The sequence below is a fragment of the Ipomoea nil genome, unplaced genomic scaffold, assembly GCF_001879475.1.
Source record: "Ipomoea nil cultivar Tokyo-kokei standard unplaced genomic scaffold, Asagao_1.1 scaffold1993, whole genome shotgun sequence".
In the NCBI taxonomy this organism is placed as follows: Eukaryota; Viridiplantae; Streptophyta; class Magnoliopsida; order Solanales; family Convolvulaceae; genus Ipomoea; species Ipomoea nil.
In genome coordinates this window covers 2,890,019-2,908,661 of record NW_017618421.1, presented here as the reverse complement: position 1 = coordinate 2,908,661, position 18,643 = coordinate 2,890,019, and the positions used below count along the sequence as shown (strand labels likewise).

At 37.3% G+C, this 18,643-nt stretch overlaps 2 protein-coding genes across 3 annotated transcripts; one reads left to right on the top strand and one right to left on the bottom strand.

Annotated features, from left to right (window-relative positions):
• Nucleotides 1-6,293: 6,293 nt before the first annotated feature.
• LOC109147425 (putative disease resistance protein RGA3) lies at nucleotides 6,294-9,353 on the top strand. Its single transcript, XM_019295074.1, has one exon. The coding sequence runs from the start codon at nucleotides 6,341-6,343 to the stop codon at nucleotides 9,101-9,103; it is 2,763 nt and encodes a 920-aa protein (XP_019150619.1). The 5' UTR covers nucleotides 6,294-6,340; the 3' UTR covers nucleotides 9,104-9,353.
• Nucleotides 9,354-11,681: 2,328 nt separating this feature from the next.
• On the bottom strand, nucleotides 11,682-15,309 carry LOC109147426 (senescence-associated carboxylesterase 101-like). Of its 2 annotated transcripts, none has more exons than XM_019295075.1 (4): nucleotides 15,083-15,309; nucleotides 14,623-14,998; nucleotides 13,141-13,725; nucleotides 11,682-12,605 (listed from the first exon to the last, which is right to left on the bottom strand). In XM_019295075.1, the coding sequence occupies exons 1-4, from the start codon at nucleotides 15,109-15,111 to the stop codon at nucleotides 11,799-11,801; spliced, it is 1,797 nt and encodes a 598-aa protein (XP_019150620.1). In that variant the 5' UTR covers nucleotides 15,112-15,309; the 3' UTR covers nucleotides 11,682-11,798. The 2 variants fall into 2 exon arrangements, with proteins under 2 accessions (XP_019150620.1, XP_019150621.1); XM_019295076.1 differs by having other exon boundaries at nucleotides 11,682-12,602; nucleotides 15,083-15,308.
• Nucleotides 15,310-18,643: the final 3,334 nt, after the last annotated feature.

Here is an 18,643-nt window from a genome sequence, read left to right as displayed (position 1 = left end):
TATATATATATATATATATATATATATATATATATATATATATATATATATATATATATATATATATATATATATATATATATATAAGAGCGTTCATATGTGGTCATGTCATTATGTGTGGCGGTGTGGTCGTATCTGTGTCGTTGAATCAGTTTAATCTAACGGCAGTGGCTAATTCTGAGGATTTGGGGATTTTCGCACGTTTTGGTAAGTGGGGGTGTTATGGTAATTACGGTGGGAGTAAAAGACATTTTTGGTCCTAGACTTATAGTGACACGGACAATTTTAATCTTTCATAAAAAATTTAGACAATTTATGGACACACTTTAACGAGAATAATTTTAGCCCTCCGTTGTATTCTCGTTAGATGGCTGTTTGAGGGGGGTATTTGCGTCATTTCATGATATCTCCCAAATGAACATTCGGCCTTGGAACTGGGTTTCCATAGCGGCGCAGAACGGGAAGCTAATCGCAGATCTCAATAAGAATTGACATAGACCATCATAAAAAATCTAAGTAAAATGTTGATGTTGGAACCTGTCGCCGCTGTCTCCGTCCAAATTTCATCTGGAAACTTGTGTAGCTGGCTCTCACACTCTATCGGATTATGCATCGATCTGTACTAGCTGGTTCTGATGTTCTTACACCAGTTTAAGCTCATAAGCTTGTATAAGATTTGGGGTTTTTCTTTTTGCAGAAATAGAGTTGGGAGATTGACAGAAACTTCTTGCGTGAGGCTACCGCGAAGGAGCAATACAGTTCTTCCAGGTCAGAGCCGGTGAAGCCTATGAGATATCATCTGTTCGAGGACATTGCGGAGTCGGAGTTGACGGTGAAAGGTGTAGCGCAGCTCACGCCTGCTGAAACTACCAGAACTATCATTGACGTGAAAATGGTTGCTTCATTACTAAACTAGTTGACTTTGTATATGAAGCTTCATTGAATGTTGAAAAATCTAGGCTTCAAATTTGTTGATAGGGGGTTTTTATTATGTAACGCAGATGGTGCTTGATATCTTTATGGTAGCTCCAAAGATTTGTTTGCATAAGCAATTAACTTACAGACTTTAGAATGATTGGGACAAGTTCACCATTTTAAATATGAATCTTGCAGATACTCCCACCTAATCTGAATTGCTTGTGCTTTAGCTATTTTAGTGGGAGAAAACAAATTTGTTCCGTGAATCGTAGTCAAGAACAGAACACTCAAAGGATGGAATAATGAGAATGAGATATCATGAATTAACGCAAATACCCCCTCTCAAATGACCATCTAACGGGAATACAGATGGAGGACTAAGTCGTCGTCACAATAAGTGTGTCCATAAATTGTCTAAATTTTTTATGGAGGTCCAAAACTGTCAGTGTCACTATAAGTCTAGGACCAAAAATATCTTTTACTCTTACCGTGACCATTTATAGCGGGCGGGTTTCAAAATACACCAACAATATTGACAACATGCACCAATAGTGTAATAAAAAATAATCACTATACACGTCAAAAGTTCTTAAACTTTGGACGCATATAGTCATCTTTAAAATAAAAATAATACAATATGCGTCAATTTCTGACTAGGAACCAACACATATTTTCCTGCTTTTTTTTTTTAAAAAAAAAGTATTTTTTTTTATAAAATTACCAATATTTTCTTGTACATTCCTGCATAACTATCAACAAATAAGATACTTCAACATTAATCAATTTAAGATATACACAACACCACACCAATTCTATCAGAATAATAATAACAAGTCATGATGCATCTAATAAGCTGATTTATATTGAATAAAGGAGAACATACATAGCACAAACTAAGCTCCAACTATGCTAGTATATATGAGTCAACTAACTGGCATATCAATTAAAATTTAAATGAAATGGCAATCTTTAATTTCTTATCTATATATTTCTAAGCATTTTTTGCAATCTAGAGGACAATGAAGGAACGATCAAGAAATAAAGCAATGCAACCCAATAGGGTAGCTCAAGTGGCAAATGAGCTTTTTTTGTGGGGGAGAATTCCGGTATAACTCGGGTTCAATTCCCATAAATGACGATCCTCTTTGGGCCAGCTTCTCGGCCTCTCGGAGCGAACCGGGTGAACCTGAACCGTTCAACGGACAAAGAAAGACCCGGACCACAATGTGTGGTTGAGGCATACAATAAAAGGGGTGTCATACAAATTGACCAAAGTTGGTAAGTCCTTGAAAGGAATCAGGAAGCTCTCCACTCAAATGGTTTTCGTTTAGAGACTTGGAAGACATGCAGATTTATATCTAAGCAAAATATCGATTTTTTTGATGTTTTTTTGTACTAGTGATTGCTCTTTCCCATATAATTCAGTGGCTTATTTATACTTTATCTCTTTATTAAAAGACAACACAATAGCTTATGCAGTGCTTCGCTCTACATAATGCTAACACAGGACCATTATTAAATTTAAACCATGACTCATATTTTGAAACTAGATCATCCCACACTGTACACTTCAACCTAATATTTTCTCAAAATATTAACCAAGTATTACTGAGATAAATATAAACAGTTTTATATACTTTGCATCTTCTATGGTAAAATACATGACTTTTAACACCAAAATGTATAGATACAAAATTATAGCATCACAATGTGACAGGAGCAAAGAATACATCTCTGGGTATTTTGCCCTTAGCTCAGCTGTTACAAACAGAGAATAAATTTAGATTGCATATAAAACTAAAACTTACAGATTAGCTCTTTTTCATGGAACCGTGACAAATAAGAAATTTTTAATACAATACGCATTGCCTTCCTCAAATTTATTTTGATACTTAAAGACACATGCTCTATAGAAATATGAGTATGCAAAAAGCTCCTCTGCTATAATGTACAAAATGTATGAAAGAAGACAGATTTGATGAAAAAATGTATGTATTTGCAACTGTTGAGTATGAAAGAAGACAGATTTGATCCCATAAACAGTTGGCAAAAAGCTCCATATTTTAAAACATTGCTATGAAAAGCATAAAGATAAAATATCTGTCAATGAATCCCTCATTGACCATGATGGATTGCTGCTTCTTCATACTACTGACATTAATGCCTTCTCACAATGACTGATTAAATGTTTTGTTAACTGAAATAACCATAAAAGTATAAAAGTAGAAAACCAACAGTGAAGTAGCCACCAGACAGTATCATTTATTAAAAGAAATATGATAACAAATCTTACTAAAAAAAAAAAAGAACAAACACTAATCAATTTGATTGAAACTGTACCTGAACAAAGTCTTCATTTTCTTATTGGGATTCAAACTTAGAGGTTAGATCTTTGTCTTGATTATAAAGCAACTCAGAACAATGAACATTTACTAATGCTCTCGATCATTGAGAATTTTCATAGTATACTCTGTTTATACAAATGAAAAAAACAACAAAAAATTAAATAAGAAACCATTACTATGCATACCTCTTCAATGTTGATCATGGATAACACAGTTTTTATACTTGATTGATTCACCTCTTCTTTCTGGAATTTCATATGTACGCAGGCATCAAGCTTTGATAGCACTGTTGGTTTTCGAAGGAGAGATTTTACGGGCAAGAATGTAAAGAGGTGTTTTAGGATAGTTATGTTGTGCATCCGGTGCATACGGATGCAAAAACGACGTCGTTTTATTAAAAACGCGCATCCCACTTAAAAAAAAAATCAGGTTTGATTCCCCTCAACAGCATTATGTTGTTCATTCATTCTGGAATTTTAGTTCATAGGAATTCTGGAATTTTAGTTCATTGATTCTGGAATTTTAGTTCATCGATTATGGAATTTTAGTTCATCGATTATGGAATTTTAGTTCATCGATTCTGGAATTTTAGTTCATCGATTCTGGAATTTTAGTTCATTCATTCTAGAATTTTTAGTTCATAGATTAGATTCTGGAATTTTAGTTCATTCATTCTGGAATTTTAGTTTATAGATTCTGGAATTTTAGTTCATCGATTCTGGAATTTTAGTTCATCGATTATGGAATTTTAGTTCATATGTTGTTGCTGGGAATCAAAACTGAATTTTTTCTTTTTTAAGCGAGACGCGCGTTTTTAATTAAACGACGTCGTTTTTGCATCCATATGCACCATGCATGATGCACATCATAATTTGCCTAACTTCATAGCACGGCTGGTTTTCGAAGGAATGATGCTTGAAATTTGTATTGTGATAATATTTTTAATTTCAAGTGTTTGTATTGATATCAACTGAGGTGTTTTATAGTTGTACATGAACTCTGCTATTGAAGGTAATTATGCTGAAACTTTGGATACCAAACTTTTGGTTATCCGACTTCCTATAAATTATAGGAAGGGTGTTGCTATGGGAAATTCTATTTACACCACCTATTTTGCTATTTGCAACACCTATAGGTCTAATAACTTTATATGTGTCATTAAATATGGTCAAAGATTAATATTTATTATCTATTTTTTTTAACAATCAAAATATTAATTATTACAAAAAAAAAAAAAAAAAAAAAAAAAAACCCGGTGAGAAGGCAACCCAAACACCGCCAACACCACCTCATCTCCGCCGCCAAACACCCCCCCCCCCCCCCCCCCCACCATCACCACCAAAACCCCCGACAAATGCACCACGGGCTGCTCCATGAAACGCCCGTCCCCCTCATTCCCTTCTTCTCTCCAAGAACCCTCCCCCAAAAGGCTCTCTCTGCTTCCACCCTCCCCTTCTCTTCTCTATCGGAGCCTCTCCGAACCAATTGATTCTCTGGGTATACTCAACGCCCAAATTGCTGAGAATTCCAAGATTACACCGCCGCGAGTCCTCTCTGACCCATCTCTGGTGAAGAATTCCTACTCTCGGGGATCGGCCGACAATCCCTCCTCTCCATAGATCTTTATCTGACCCACCGCCGCATTAGAGTTCCGGCCGCCGGTTGCCCCCTCTCCGCCTAGACCTCCGGTGGCGCCACATACCATCAAAGCCCCACCTAGCAGGTCCGCTCAAGGGAGTCCCAATACCAAGAGGCTTAAGAGGATGAAAGATAGACTGGGACAGATGAGACAATGGTGGGATCAAGTGTTGCAAGAAGAAGACGGTGAAGATTCTTATGCCGCAGAAGATAACAACTCAAAGGAGGAAGAGAAGGGAGAGGAGGCAAAGTGGGTTGCCTTCTCACCGGAGAAGGAAACCCAGGTAGAAGCCTACCTGGGTCGCCTTCCCCGGTGAGAAGGCGACCCCTACTGGGCTGCCTTCTCACCGTGACGTTTGGTTTTTTTTTTTTTTTTTTTTTTAATATTTTAATTAATTAAATATTAAATTAATAAATTATTGATTGCAAGTTTGACCAGGTGGTGCAAATAGCAAAATGTAACTCATTTGACTATTTACACCACCTATTAATTATTAAAAGTTTTCACTTTTTACAATTTCAATATGTTTTATACTCACTTTTGGTCAAAGGATGGTGCAAATAGCAATACCCGTGGAGTCAGCAATTAGCTTAATTATGATGAGGGATACATTATAAAATTAGCTAGTTAATGGTGAATTAACAGAAATTAACGGAAAAGATAATATTTAACGGAAAAGTTAACGGATAATCATATTAAGGATAAATTAGAAAATTTCAAAGAAAAATTAAAATCTGATCAATCTGAGCCATTCATTTGATTAAAATCTGTGACCGCCATTTTTCTATCTATTATAGGCCTAACTCTTTTGGCCTTAACTCTTCTGGCCTTATTAGTATATAGATTTTATTGACAATTATAATCAATTTTGACTATATTATCTTGCATTTGTAAACTTAGAATTGTTTATTTAAATAGGTAAATTTAACATTCAATTAACAATTCCAATATAATATTGCTTGATATATTTTAAAGTACTTATGTAAAAAAAAAAAAACATTGAACATAATCCCAATCGCGCAATGCCGCGTAAAAAAACTAATATATATATATATATATATATAGGGTCAGGTTCCTGTGAGGTCAGGTCTTCCCGTGCGGTCAGTGCGGCATACACCATTAGGTATGTAAAAATGCACCACACAGTGTTCGAAAATACACCATTATGTGTGGTGTATTTTTTTTTTTGTGGTGTATTTTTTGACATTTCATTCTGGTGTATTTTCGAACACTGTATGGTGCATTTATACATACCTAATGGTGTATGCCGCACTGACCGCACGGGAAGACATGACCTCACATGAACCAAAATCTATATATATATATATATATATATATATATATATATATATATATATATATATATATATATATATATATATATATATATCATTTGAGAGAGAAAGAGAGAGAGGGAGTGGTACAGAGTCAACTAACCATGGCCGACGCTCTCATCTCCATCGTTGTGGATCAGCTGTTCAACATCCTCAAGGACCAAGTCGAGGATCTAAGAGCCGCGATGGGTGTGGAGAAGGAGATCACAAACCTCTCATCAAAGCTCAAGAAAATCAGGGAGGTATTAGATGATGCAGAGAAGAGAAGCTTCAAGGAAAGTGGCGTCAAGCTCTGGGTCGATATGATCCAAGACTTCTCCTACGAAGTAGACAACGTTCTGGACGAGTGGCGCACCAGAATTCTCACACAACAGATCGAAAGGTCCGAGCTTGCAGCATCTCCTCCGGTAATTCGTAGAAAGACAATAGGTTGCAGCTCTTTCCTGCCTTCTTGTTTCCATTTCAAAAAGCTCGTTGTTCATCGCGACATCGCTCTGAAAATAAAGGAACTCGATTCCAGACTTGATCAGATTGTGAAAGAGAAAGACCAGTACAATTTTCTCTCTGTAACCCACACTTCTGCATCGGACCCTAATCAGGAATCCAAACGGGTCACCACTACTTCGTTTGGTGTGGATACATCCGAGATTCAAGGCCGGGATATTGATGCCAGTGATTTAGTAAGAGAGTTGGTGAAGAAAGATGATGGAGAAGAAGCAATGAGAAATGGTCCCCCTGTTGTTTCCATAGTGGGCACTGGAGGGATAGGGAAAACTACCCTTGCTCAACTAGTCTTTGGGGATGAAAAGATCAAGACTCATTTTGATGAAAGGGTGTGGATTTGTGTTTCGCACCCTTTCGACGAGATCAAGATTGCGAAGGCCTTTGTTGAGTCGATGACTAAAAGCTCCACAAATCTGTCTCAGCTGCAAGTGTTACTGGAAAGAATCCAAACCATTTTGTCCAACAAAAGGTTCCTGATTGTGTTGGATGATGTGTGGACAGAGCAGTCTGCAAAGTGGGAGCCATTTAAGAACTCTCTCAAGGTTGGACTCCCCGGGAGTAGAATCTTGTTGACCTCGAGGAGCGAGCGGGTTGCGAGAGTGATGGGAACTGTGTATATGCATCGGTTGGATCAAATATCCGACTCGGATGCTTGGTTGTTGCTTAGCAGGATTGCGTTTTCCGGGAGAAGGGAAGAGGATTGTGAGAAACTGAAAGATATTGGCCAGAAAATTGCTCAAAAGTGCAAAGGACTCCCACTTGCTGTTAAGGCCATGGGGAGCCTGCTTTGTTTCAAAAACACTGAGGAGGAATGGCAAAATGTTTTCGACAGTAAAATCTGGGAGTTGGAGGAAGTGACAACAGATCTCTTTCCTCATTTGTATCTAAGCTATGATGATTTAACCCCAAAGATGAAGCGATGCTTATCATATTGTTCCATCTTCCCCAAGGATTATGATATACAAGTACATAAGCTCATCAGAATTTGGATTGCACAAGGTTATCTGACAACAACAAATGGAAGTAATCACAATCAGATGGAACTAAAAGGCCGGGAGTTATTTGGGGATTTAGCAATGCGTTCTTTCTTCCAAGATTTGGAGAAAGATGACATGGATTCCAACACTATCATATCTTGCAAAATGCATGACATAGTGCATGATTTTACCGAGTTCCTTACCAGAAATGAATGCCACAGTATTGACCAGCACGAGGATAAGGTCAAGATTGAAAATCTACGCCATCTGTCATGGCAGAAATCGGGAAGGCCTGTGAATCCTGCCTCCGTTTGTGACATTGGAAAGCTTCGCAGCTTTTTTGCCGAATACCTTTCTCCAAAAGAACTTACTCCTGATCTGTTCAATGGTCTGAAATCTGTGAGAATATTAGGATTGCACGGCTGTGAGTTGCACGAACTCCCGAAGGAGATAGGAAATTTGCTTCATCTAAGGTACATTGATTTAAGTTGCAGCCAAGTAGAAGAGTTACCTGACGCAATTTGCTCTTTGTACAACTTGCAAACTTTAGATCTCGAAGGGTGTAGGCGTCTTTCTAGACTTCCCGAAAGGATTGACAAATTGATAAACTTGAGACACCTTAACATCAGAGACACCCCTAGGTTGGAGGTCTTGCCTCAAGGTATAGCAAAGCTAACTCAGCTTTGTACTTTGAGTGACTTTGTGGTGGGGAAAGAGTCGAGTAAGTTGGGATACATGGAGAAGTTGAACCAACTCCAAGGGAATCTGTCAATTCATGTTATTGGTGATCTGAACAATGCAGCAGACGTTGAGGAAGCCGAGAACGCAGACTTGAAAAACAAGAAGCACCTCAAAGAATTGCGTTTCAATTTCTTTTGGGAAAGTGAGGTGAGAGTAGATGTGATGGAAGCTCTAAAACCACCTCCAAAGCTGCAAAGCTTGACGATTGATGGATACAGAGGAATCCAGTTACCCTCCTGGATCACACTGTCCCTTGATAATCTACGAGTTCTTGAAATCAACGAGTGCTTTAATTGTCCAAGTTTGCCTCCATTAGGAAAACTGCCTTGTCTGGAAACGCTTTGCATACGGCTTATGGACGAGCTAAAATATGTTGGGAGCGAGTTTTTGGGAGTAGCAGAAGTAGGTGGTGTTGCTTTTCCAAAGCTGAAGAAATTGCACTTCTCATATTGTTCAGAATGGAAGGAGTGGGAAGAGTTGAAGAAGAAAGAAGCAGCAATTGAGTCAAAAATAATGCCATGTTTGAGGGAGTTAGAAGTAGATTGTTGCAGGAAACTGAAGACAGTGCCCCATCACCTGGTAAGTAGGATGCCACCACTGGAGTCTTTGAAGATCAAAGGCTGTCCTAGTCTAAAACTTGATTAGAGTGACATGTCTCACATTCCACATGCTACTCTTCAACATATGTGAATTCTGTGGTTTTTAGTCATACAAATATTTAAGTTTAATTTTGGGACACAATGTTATTCCAAAGTTGCATCCCATGGTAAGTAAGATCTATTAAGACTATTATTATACTTGTAGTAAGACACCTCTTGTTGTGCATTCTATGTATTTATGTACTGTACAATTCTACTGTGAATATCATTCTGGAATTGTGGTTCTCATTTGGTATCGGTAGTCTCCGGTTTCTCATGACTTGAACATCTCTGGATATACAGGATCACTACCTACACACTTGTTGTGTCTTATGTCTACAATTGTTCGTCTATTATTGTTATATTAGGTTTTTTTTTTTTTTTTACAAATATGTAAGCCTTATAAAATGTATAATATGTAGATCTTAAATAGACTCTAAGCATATTTAAAGCCTACAATAGAGTATCTTTAATGACGGCAATTTATATCCTACACCACGGCGCACGTTGCACTATGCGCCCAGATGCAAAACGACGTCGTTTTAATTTTTTTTTTTTTTTTTTGAAATTTTCCGCCCCAGTGAATGGCAGTAGTTTTTTCTTTAAAAAAAAAACCCGCTGTTCAAGAATGTACATAATGTTATACTAGAATACACATAATTGTATACATGAATGTACATAATTATATAACAAAATATACATACTCTTTTTAAAAGATAATACACATAATCTAACATAATACATAATAAACATAAACTTTTAACATAATACACATCAACTATTAACATAATGCATACAAATTTTCTGATTCTGATGTACATAATTGTATAAAAAGAATGTACATAATTGTATAAAAAATGTACATAACTGTATGAACCAATACACATAACTGTATGAACAAATACACATAACTGTGTGAACAAATACACATAATCTCAGCAACTTCCTACCGCGCCTCCCAAAACGACCCCAAAACGACGTCGTTTTGGGAGGCGCGTGGCGCACAGTGCTATGTGCGACGTGGTGTAGGGTATAACGATTGTTTAATGACCTACCTATTAAATAGGCCTTTAAAAGGCTTCGGTCCCGGGCAAGCCTATTGTAGGCTCAAGCTTGGACCTTAAAAACAAAAACTACATACAAGTTTAGGCCTCAAGTTTTCATAGCAGGTCCAGACCTAATTTTCTAAAGTTCGGCCCAACTTAGCATTTTACCATCTCTAGTTGTAGCAATAGTTATGATGTGCAACCGTGTGCACCATGCATGGTGCACACGGTTGCAAAACAACGTCGTTTTGATTAAAAACGCGCGTCCCATTTAAAAAAAAAAAAATCACTTTCAATTCCCTTCAACAGCATTATGTTGTTCATTCATTGTGGATATTTAGTTCATTCATTGTGGATATTTAGTTCATTCATTCTGAATTTTGTGTTATTCATTCACTGTGGATATATAGTTATAAATGTGTGGATATATAGTTATGAATTTGTGGATATATAATTCAAATTATGTACAAAAAAATGCTATTGCCGGGAATCGAACCTGGATTTTTTTTTTTAAGTGGGACGCGCGTTTTTAGTCAAAACGACGTCGTTTTTGCAACCGTGTGCACCATACATGGTGCACACGGTTGCACAGCATAATTTACGTAGTTGTAGCGCCACCTTCCTCCCGTGCAGCGTGCATTCAATAGGACCATACCATCTTTTTCATGTTGATTTCGTCTCTCTCCGAAGAGGTAATGTATCTCGCCGTCAACCGTTCTACCTCCAAGCAAGTTTGGGAGTCAATCGAACAGACCTTGGGCTCATCAACGCAAACTTGTGCTCTCTGGCTACTCAAGCAGCTCCAAGCTCTCTAGCAAAGTAATGACTCAATTGCAGATTACCTTGGTCGTGTGCAGGTGGTTGTGAAGGATCTTGTGGCGTTGGCCGGTCGGCCAATCCCCCTTAATGATCAGAATTGGTACGTTTCCGTGGCCTCCGTTTAGAGTTCCGCCCCCTGGTGGCGTCCTTGACAACGAAGGCGGAACTGGCCAGTCTTGCTAAGCTTTCTGACTTTCTCGTCACCCAAGAGTTCATTTGTGCAGACAACGTTGCTATTGACTATAATGGAGGTACACCATTGTGCATTAGAAGGTACAAAATTGTGCACTGAAAGACAACAATGTTTATTACAAGGCACAACAATGTGCACTTGAAGGGAAAAACTGTGCTCTAGAAGAAAAACAAAAATATGCACTCAAAGACAAAAGAATATGAACTTACACATAATTACGATAATGTCACCGTGTTTTTTTTTTTAAATTATCTTTATTCTAGACCATTGATTTGGACTAGATCATTGGATGAGATTAAACCCTATTTTTTTAAGCAATCCTTCACATATAGAGGCTAATATTCAAGTGCATCTACCTATTCTCATCAGTCCCATGAGACCTTTCGTAAATGCATACAAGCTACTACATGAATGTAAATTGTGTGCATTCATACTTGGCAAATTGCATACAATCTAGTCTCTGTGCATTCTTGTAGTAGCTTTTGTGCATTATGAAATGTCTCATTTAATTATATATAACCACAATAGATTTGAAATGATTATTTCGAAACACTTAAAACCCTCATCACAAAATATTTGATAGATTTACATTTTATGCACAACAGATTTTCAATGAAACAGAAGTTGTAGCAACAAATGATTTTCTAAGCATACTTATGATAATGGTGTTCCATAAAATCAGACAAGGGTGAATTATATGTATCACCTACAATTTTGCAATACTCTCCCCACCACTGCATGAATGTGCTCCCTGGCCAGAAAACCTGATAAGATACTGAGTAATTATTTACCAAATCCATCACATACTCCTCAAATTTAACCAGCTCCTTCCTATATGAATCTTCAACATCTCTACTATTTTGTCCATTTTTCAACAGTTTGCACAAAACAATAGCCTCCTCTACATGAGCCCAAAAGCACGAATCCTCGGTTAGTGCAGAAGCTTTACTTCTCTTTGTATCTGCATTCTGGACTGGTAGATCATCCTTCCACCACTGTTCCAATACTCTATAATGCTCGGATCTTCCCTGAGTTAGGTAATCTCTTTTGCCTTTGCTATAGTATTCCGCTATGTCAAGTGGTTCGACGATCCTTCTATAGTTTGTCCCTGCATAAAGCCAACGACCCTGAAGATTCGCCCCTTCTTTCTGAAGCAAGTTCACTGCTTCTCTCACAATTATTTCCCAGTTCAGATTCAGAATTTTGTGGTGTTGGATGATTTCTAGTTTACTTTTTGCTTCATCTCTGCTTCGGGAGCGAATTGTCTTATACCTGTCATAGTATCCTACTTGATCCACAATGCCCTTCATATACCATTCAAGATGAGTAATGTGTACCTTCATTTCCATTAGCATTTTGGAGGGAAGAAGACCATTCCTCTTGTGTTGTGGAATAGACACTGCCCTTTCTACAATCTTTGTTACAAGACAGCTTGTGTTTTTGCCATTCTGCTTCATTAAAAGCAATGATTTTATGTAAACAAAGAGAGTAATGCTATATTCCCCTACCAAAATCACTTCTTAATATTCACTCATTGACATGTCATTATTGTATTGGATTTTTATGTGAACTCTTTACTATCTCATAGTGAGACCGACTAGTTCATGGTAACCAACAAAAATAAAAGTTTTTCCTTTTTGCCAACTACTATGCAGTGTGATGACACCTTTGTTACCATTCCAAATAAGACTTGGTCACAGGATCGAACCACAGTAGTGGGAACATTGGTTTTTTGGGCTGAAAAAGTATTGAACAGATACTACTTGTAAAGAATCACGAGTGTTTAAAAAAAAGTTTTTCTTTTTAGGATTTACTTATAGATAATGCCAAATTTGAGAGTGATTTTAGTAGGGAAAATAACATTTTTCACTCAGAAAACATGGATATGAGAAGTATTTATAAGGTAGAAGAAACTTTAATTCAGCCATAGTTCTCCATATAACAAACAACATGCAAAGGAGGACAATTTGAACATAGTTCAATTACCTGCATTTTTTCAATCCCAATCTCATCCAGTTGTAAAACTATTCCTGCTTGAAGTGGATTGCTTAATGAGTCAGGCAACTTTGAAATTCCCTTGCACACCATTTTCCAACAAAGGCGTTCCAAAATACCGCCATAATCAACAAACTGAGGCCAGTAGTGTCCAGGATTTTGGTTAGCAGTGGAGTTTAATAAAACTATTGTCTTCATTAGTTCCAGAACTGATTCAGTGTCTTCAAAACAAGAATAGCCCGATTCTGAGCATATAAGAGTCGTACCAAACGGTCTATATGAACAGATTTCAGAGTTTGAGCGAAGAGTATCATCATTCTGATCTGACATGACGAAGAACAGAATTGGATCTTTGTCATAGACCACATGCAGAAAGCTAGAGTTCCATCTTGGGTACTCTGAGATGGCTTCTTGGAATCCATTGTCTCCAAGGAGTGGTGAACCAAAAGTAATGCAGAGGGCAGAGTTGTGATACATGCGGGCAGACATGCTATCAAGTAGGCATAAGGTGAAGAGAGATGCCACAGATCCTCCTAACGAATGCCCAGTTATAATAACAGGACGGGAAGATTCAAACTAAATGAGAAAACAATACAAAGTGTCAGTAAACACTGCCTTGACACTCCCACAAAGAAGCAAACTCATGCATCACAATCAACACAACGTTTATGCATTATTCAAAAAAGAAAGTTAGAATGCTCATCTCAATGGAATTACCTGGTTTTGGCCATAAATGAAGAATGGTCTAATAATATAATACATACTTATATAGTTATATAGTAATACATACCAATAGAAAGCTCTAATCCAAGCATTTGAATTGTCATTCATATCACTCTATAATGTGATGTTAAATTAGAATTGCCAAAGGCAAGCTCAGGATAACAAATCTAACCAGAATGACTAACATAATTCAGTAGAAAAGGTAAGAATGAAAATAATTATCTGACAAAAGCAAATATACAAGGGTGTTGGGCGGAGTCCGGTAAGGGCCAAGTCCAGCAACATTTGGCTAGAAGGGTTGTTGGGCGGAGACAGGTAAAGGGTCAAGTCCAACACCCTGGCTCTCGAAGTCCAGCACCATGTGGCTAGGGGAATTGTTAGGTGGAGGCTGATAAAGGGCCAAGTCCAGCACCAGGCTCTCGAAAATGTGATAGTGTTCTATAACGAAATAAAGTTGCGCATTCACTACTAGCTAGCGTAAGTGGTATCACCGGTTCAAGCGTGATAAAGTTACGCCTTCGCTACTAGCTAGTATAAATAGTAAGTGTTTGATCCTAATAAGTGGTATCAGCCGTTCAAGTCCCAACAAGAGCAATTAAGACTGGGTTAGTATTGGGAGGAAATTGTTGGGCGAAGGCCGAAAAGAGTCAAGTTCAACATCATATGACTAGCCTTTATTAACTATAACTTTTAGCTTGAGTAGTAAGCCCTTGATAGGGAAAAATCACCAAAATAATAACAAAGAGATACCTGGATGGAAGAGAGGTCATCTTTGACAGAGACAAAAAGATCTACAGCAGCTTTGTGGAAATGAAATGAAGAGTTGACTTTGTTGTCAATAAAATCAAACTCAGAGGAAAGTGTGGCGCTGAATTCTCGGGATGAGACCAGCTCAGTACCCAATTCTCGCAGATGATTCCCAGTGCAATCTGGGGTGGTCGCAAAAGCAATGATGGTACCAAGTGATGCATCCTGGAAGACTTGATAGTTGACTCTCACGGCGAGAGGCGGTGTCGGATCATCACGCCCATGGCTTTGATTTCGGAGCTCCGAAATTGCGTTCCATGAACGGCGAAGCACATCAGAAGAGATCGCCAAGCTTGCCAGTTCCTGCCCACTGCTGAACCTATTCAACAACAAGAAGAAGAAGTAGGAGGTAAGAAAATGGTACGCACAGCCTTTAGTTATAAGTTGCATCTGAGAAGCTTACAGGGGAGATGGGTTCATCTTTGCCGCCATAGCTTACTGCTTAGGAGTTAGGATGCCATCACGCTGCCGGATTTAGCTTAACAATAATGGGAAATTGAACCAAAATTTCAAAGCATTGGATAAAAATGGACAACCCCATGAAATTTTCAATTGGAAAATGATGTGACCCTATTCAAATGTAATTTACATTTTTTTTAATTTAAAAAATATGGCGTGCGTACATTTCTTCGTCCATATCTATAAACACAGAGCATATGCATTTCTCATATGGACTATGTCAAACGCCGCACACTGAGTGGATGGGTCAGTCAGACTGACCCGCTCAAAGATATTTTTGAAAGGTCATCTACATTGGTGAATTTTAATGAGTTGTTTTTGGAAGAAAAAGGTAAAGTATAATTTTTACACAATTGGATAGTGTTCGTCTTTGGGTTATAAGTCTAGAGGGGGTGATTAGACTTGTAAATTTTTTAAAAATTTAACAATTCGGTTATAGCTTCTAAGGGTAAACTTCTTTGCAATAACGATTCGTAGAGTATGCACAACGGAAATGTTTTAACCCTTTTAAGTGGTTTTGCATGTAGATTTGTTTTTTTGAAAATTAAAATTTGAACGTGTTAGAGAGTTTAAATATATGTCGTACAATAAGTAGATAGATAGATTTTTATAATGGTACGGCCAACTCAGCCTACTCTACTCTTTTTCTTAAAACTTTTAAGGAGATTTGCAATATCCTTTTAGTACAAAGAGACCACTCAATCCTTGAACAAAAAGCTGGATTTGAGTGTTTAGGTTTTTCAATTCCAAGAGTTTACTCCACCTCTTTCTACTTCTATCAAATAGAGATACAAAGGTTTGAAGAAAAATGGTTCTTCAATCTCCAACAAGAGAACTTGGTTTCTTTGAATCTGGATCTTGAATTTCACTTGAAGAGCGCAAGTCTATAATCTGGATATAGCTTTCTATCTTTTTGTCTCTCACTAATCATGAATTATCTAACTTGAAATCTTTTAACACTTGAGAAATTTTCACTTAATTGACCAGCACATTCTTCAATCTTGAATGAAGGTAATTATAGGCATTTTGAAATCAATATGTTGGAGGGAAACTCATTTCAAATGGCTATTACCCAACGGATAATTCGAAAGGTTATTTTATGTGTCAAATTATCCAACCGTTGGACCACCTTTTTGGTTGAACTTTACTTTTTGTTCTGCACAAAAAAATTGTCTAGATTTTTTTAAAGAAAATCTCCCTTGTGTACCTATGACTCTCTTTGCCTTGGTCACATTTTCTCATAAAGTACCACGCGTGCTTTAAGGTTCTGGATTGTTAGCTTAAAGAATGTCTCGAGCAGTTAACTATCAACATTCGAGTTAATGTTTCGAACCTTAATACCTGCAACCTTTCGGTTTCGAATAGTTGAATTTACTATTTGAGCACTTTTATAAAGCCCCTACTACTCGAAAGGTGGGCCATTCCACCATTCGCCTTTGCAACCTTTCGGTCTTGAAGTCTTCTACTCTTCGACTCTTCATCTCGAACTCTTCTAGTCTTCAACTCTTCGAAGCTTTGTCTCTGGCTATCCGTAACGTAACCATTTTGTTTATCATTCGGACTATTCGAATTGCGAAAACGAGTTCCTAAGTCTAAGAAATAAAATAAATTGGGGACTAAAATTCCTAACTTTTTGTATCATCAAAATCTAAAATACACTTGTTCTAACAGTGAGTATGGTTTTTAGAGAAATTTTATTATTCCTGCAAAAGTAAATTTTTTGTGGGCCCAAAACTGAAGGAAATCCATGCATGGGATGCATCTCGTGCACTGTCCGTGCTCAACATGACGCGTGCACTAGGCATGTCAATGGTTTTTTTTTTTTTAATTTCTTTGTTAAAACTTTTTTTTTTCCTTTTGATTTCCCCTTGTTCTCTCTCCTCGCTTCCCGTTGGCAGGCAAAACCCCACAAAAAGACCAATACTAACGAAGATTAGAGTAAATTCTACTAAAGGTGCTCCGAGTTTGAGGCATTACCAGTTTTGGTCATCAACTTACAAGTTTATCACAATAAGTCATCCAACTTTTCTAAAGTTATCACTAATAGTCCAAATTCCACTAAAGTCTAAAGTCCTCTAAGTTTAAAGCACTACCAGCTTTGGTCCTCAACTTACAAGCCTACCACAATATAAGTCATCCAAATTCTCTAAAGCTACCACTAATAGTCCTCTGTTGATTTTTTTTATTTTTTTTTATTTTTTGTAAAAGTATAGTGAAATTGGAGGGCAAAGTAGTAATATCAACTTTTCTTTCCACTCAATATAAGGATAACCTTAAAATCAAAATCTACATGAAGATTGAGAGAGTTGTTGTGTGAAATAGTCTGCATTAAGGCTGGGCGTTTCGGTCCAGTCTTAAACCGAAGTACCGATTGGTACTTGGTTTAGAGAAAACCATCGGTTCAGTTAAAAAATCAAACCGAAAACCGATCGGTTTTATATATATATATAATAAATATATACATGTTATGAAACAAATGAAATGAAGTAAATGTCTAAGGTGAGACGTTCGAATCCCTAACCTTCATCAAGTTTGGAAAGCAAGAGCCTTACCCATTAAGCTATACACATGTTGGTCCCGATAGGGTGGTGAAAGTCTAGAGGGGGGGAGGGGGGTGAATAGACTTTCAAGTTTTTTCAAAAAATAAATAACTCTTTTGGTAATTTTAACTCTAAGTAACAAGTAAATAGAGTTAATTTAAACTGCACAGCGGAATAGGTAGTATGTAAAGAGTTATGCCCAAACAATGAATTAAATACGCATGTAAGATGAATAAAGTGACAGAGGTATCCTGAATATATAAAGGAGATGGTGCACTCAATATATAATAACAATATTCAAGATTATAAATAAATATCGTATCACGTCGACCGTGTGATGAATGTTACATGCAACACGTGAAACTTGCTTAGAAAAATTCAATATTTAAGCTCGAGAAGTTTGAGTCACATGCATACGTGAAAACACACTAAACCCGAAAGATTAAGATTAACTGTGAATAGTAAACGAGTTAGTCGGATAAGATAGGTAGATAGAGCAAATTATGTAAGTGCGGTATGTAAATGAGAGAGGCAATTTATAGTGGTTCGGAAGTGGCGTAGTCTTCCTAGTCCACTTTTCTCCTTTCGCGTCTAGGAGAAATTCACTATTTTCCACACACAGTTACAATAGTGAATAAGCACTACACAAGCACTTCTTCCGGATGTTTTGCACACAGCTACACCCAACTCCAAGTGTCTCGCACACAGCTACACTTAACTCCGAGTATTTCGCACACAGCTATACTCAACGCCAACTAAGTGTCTCGCACACAGCTACACTTAGCAACTACGAGTGTTTTGCACACAGCTACAATCACTAGAGTATTTTGCACACAGCTATACTCTTTTTACAATTACAAATACAAAGGTAATTGTATCTCTCTCCAACTAGATTTTTGAGACTATTCAGACTAAGTCTCTAAGAATATTTGAGCACTTGCACTTTTAAATTTTCGTGTGTATTG

Bases quoted from the DNA above. Each gene is read 5' to 3' on its own strand.
- LOC109147425 (XM_019295074.1), top strand. From the start codon at position 6,341: ATGGCCGACGCTCTCATCTCCATCGTTGTGGATCAGCTGTTCAACATC.
- LOC109147426 (XM_019295075.1), bottom strand. From the start codon at position 15,111: ATGGCGGCAAAGATGAACCCATCTCCCCT. The intron at 14,999-15,082 runs GTAAGCTTCTCA...GTTGTTGAATAG, and splicing joins AAGATGAACCCATCTCCCCT to GTTCAGCAGTGGGCAGGAAC. The intron at 12,606-13,140 runs GTAATTGAACTA...CTTTTAATGAAG, and splicing joins TTGGGATTGAAAAAATGCAG to CAGAATGGCAAAAACACAAG.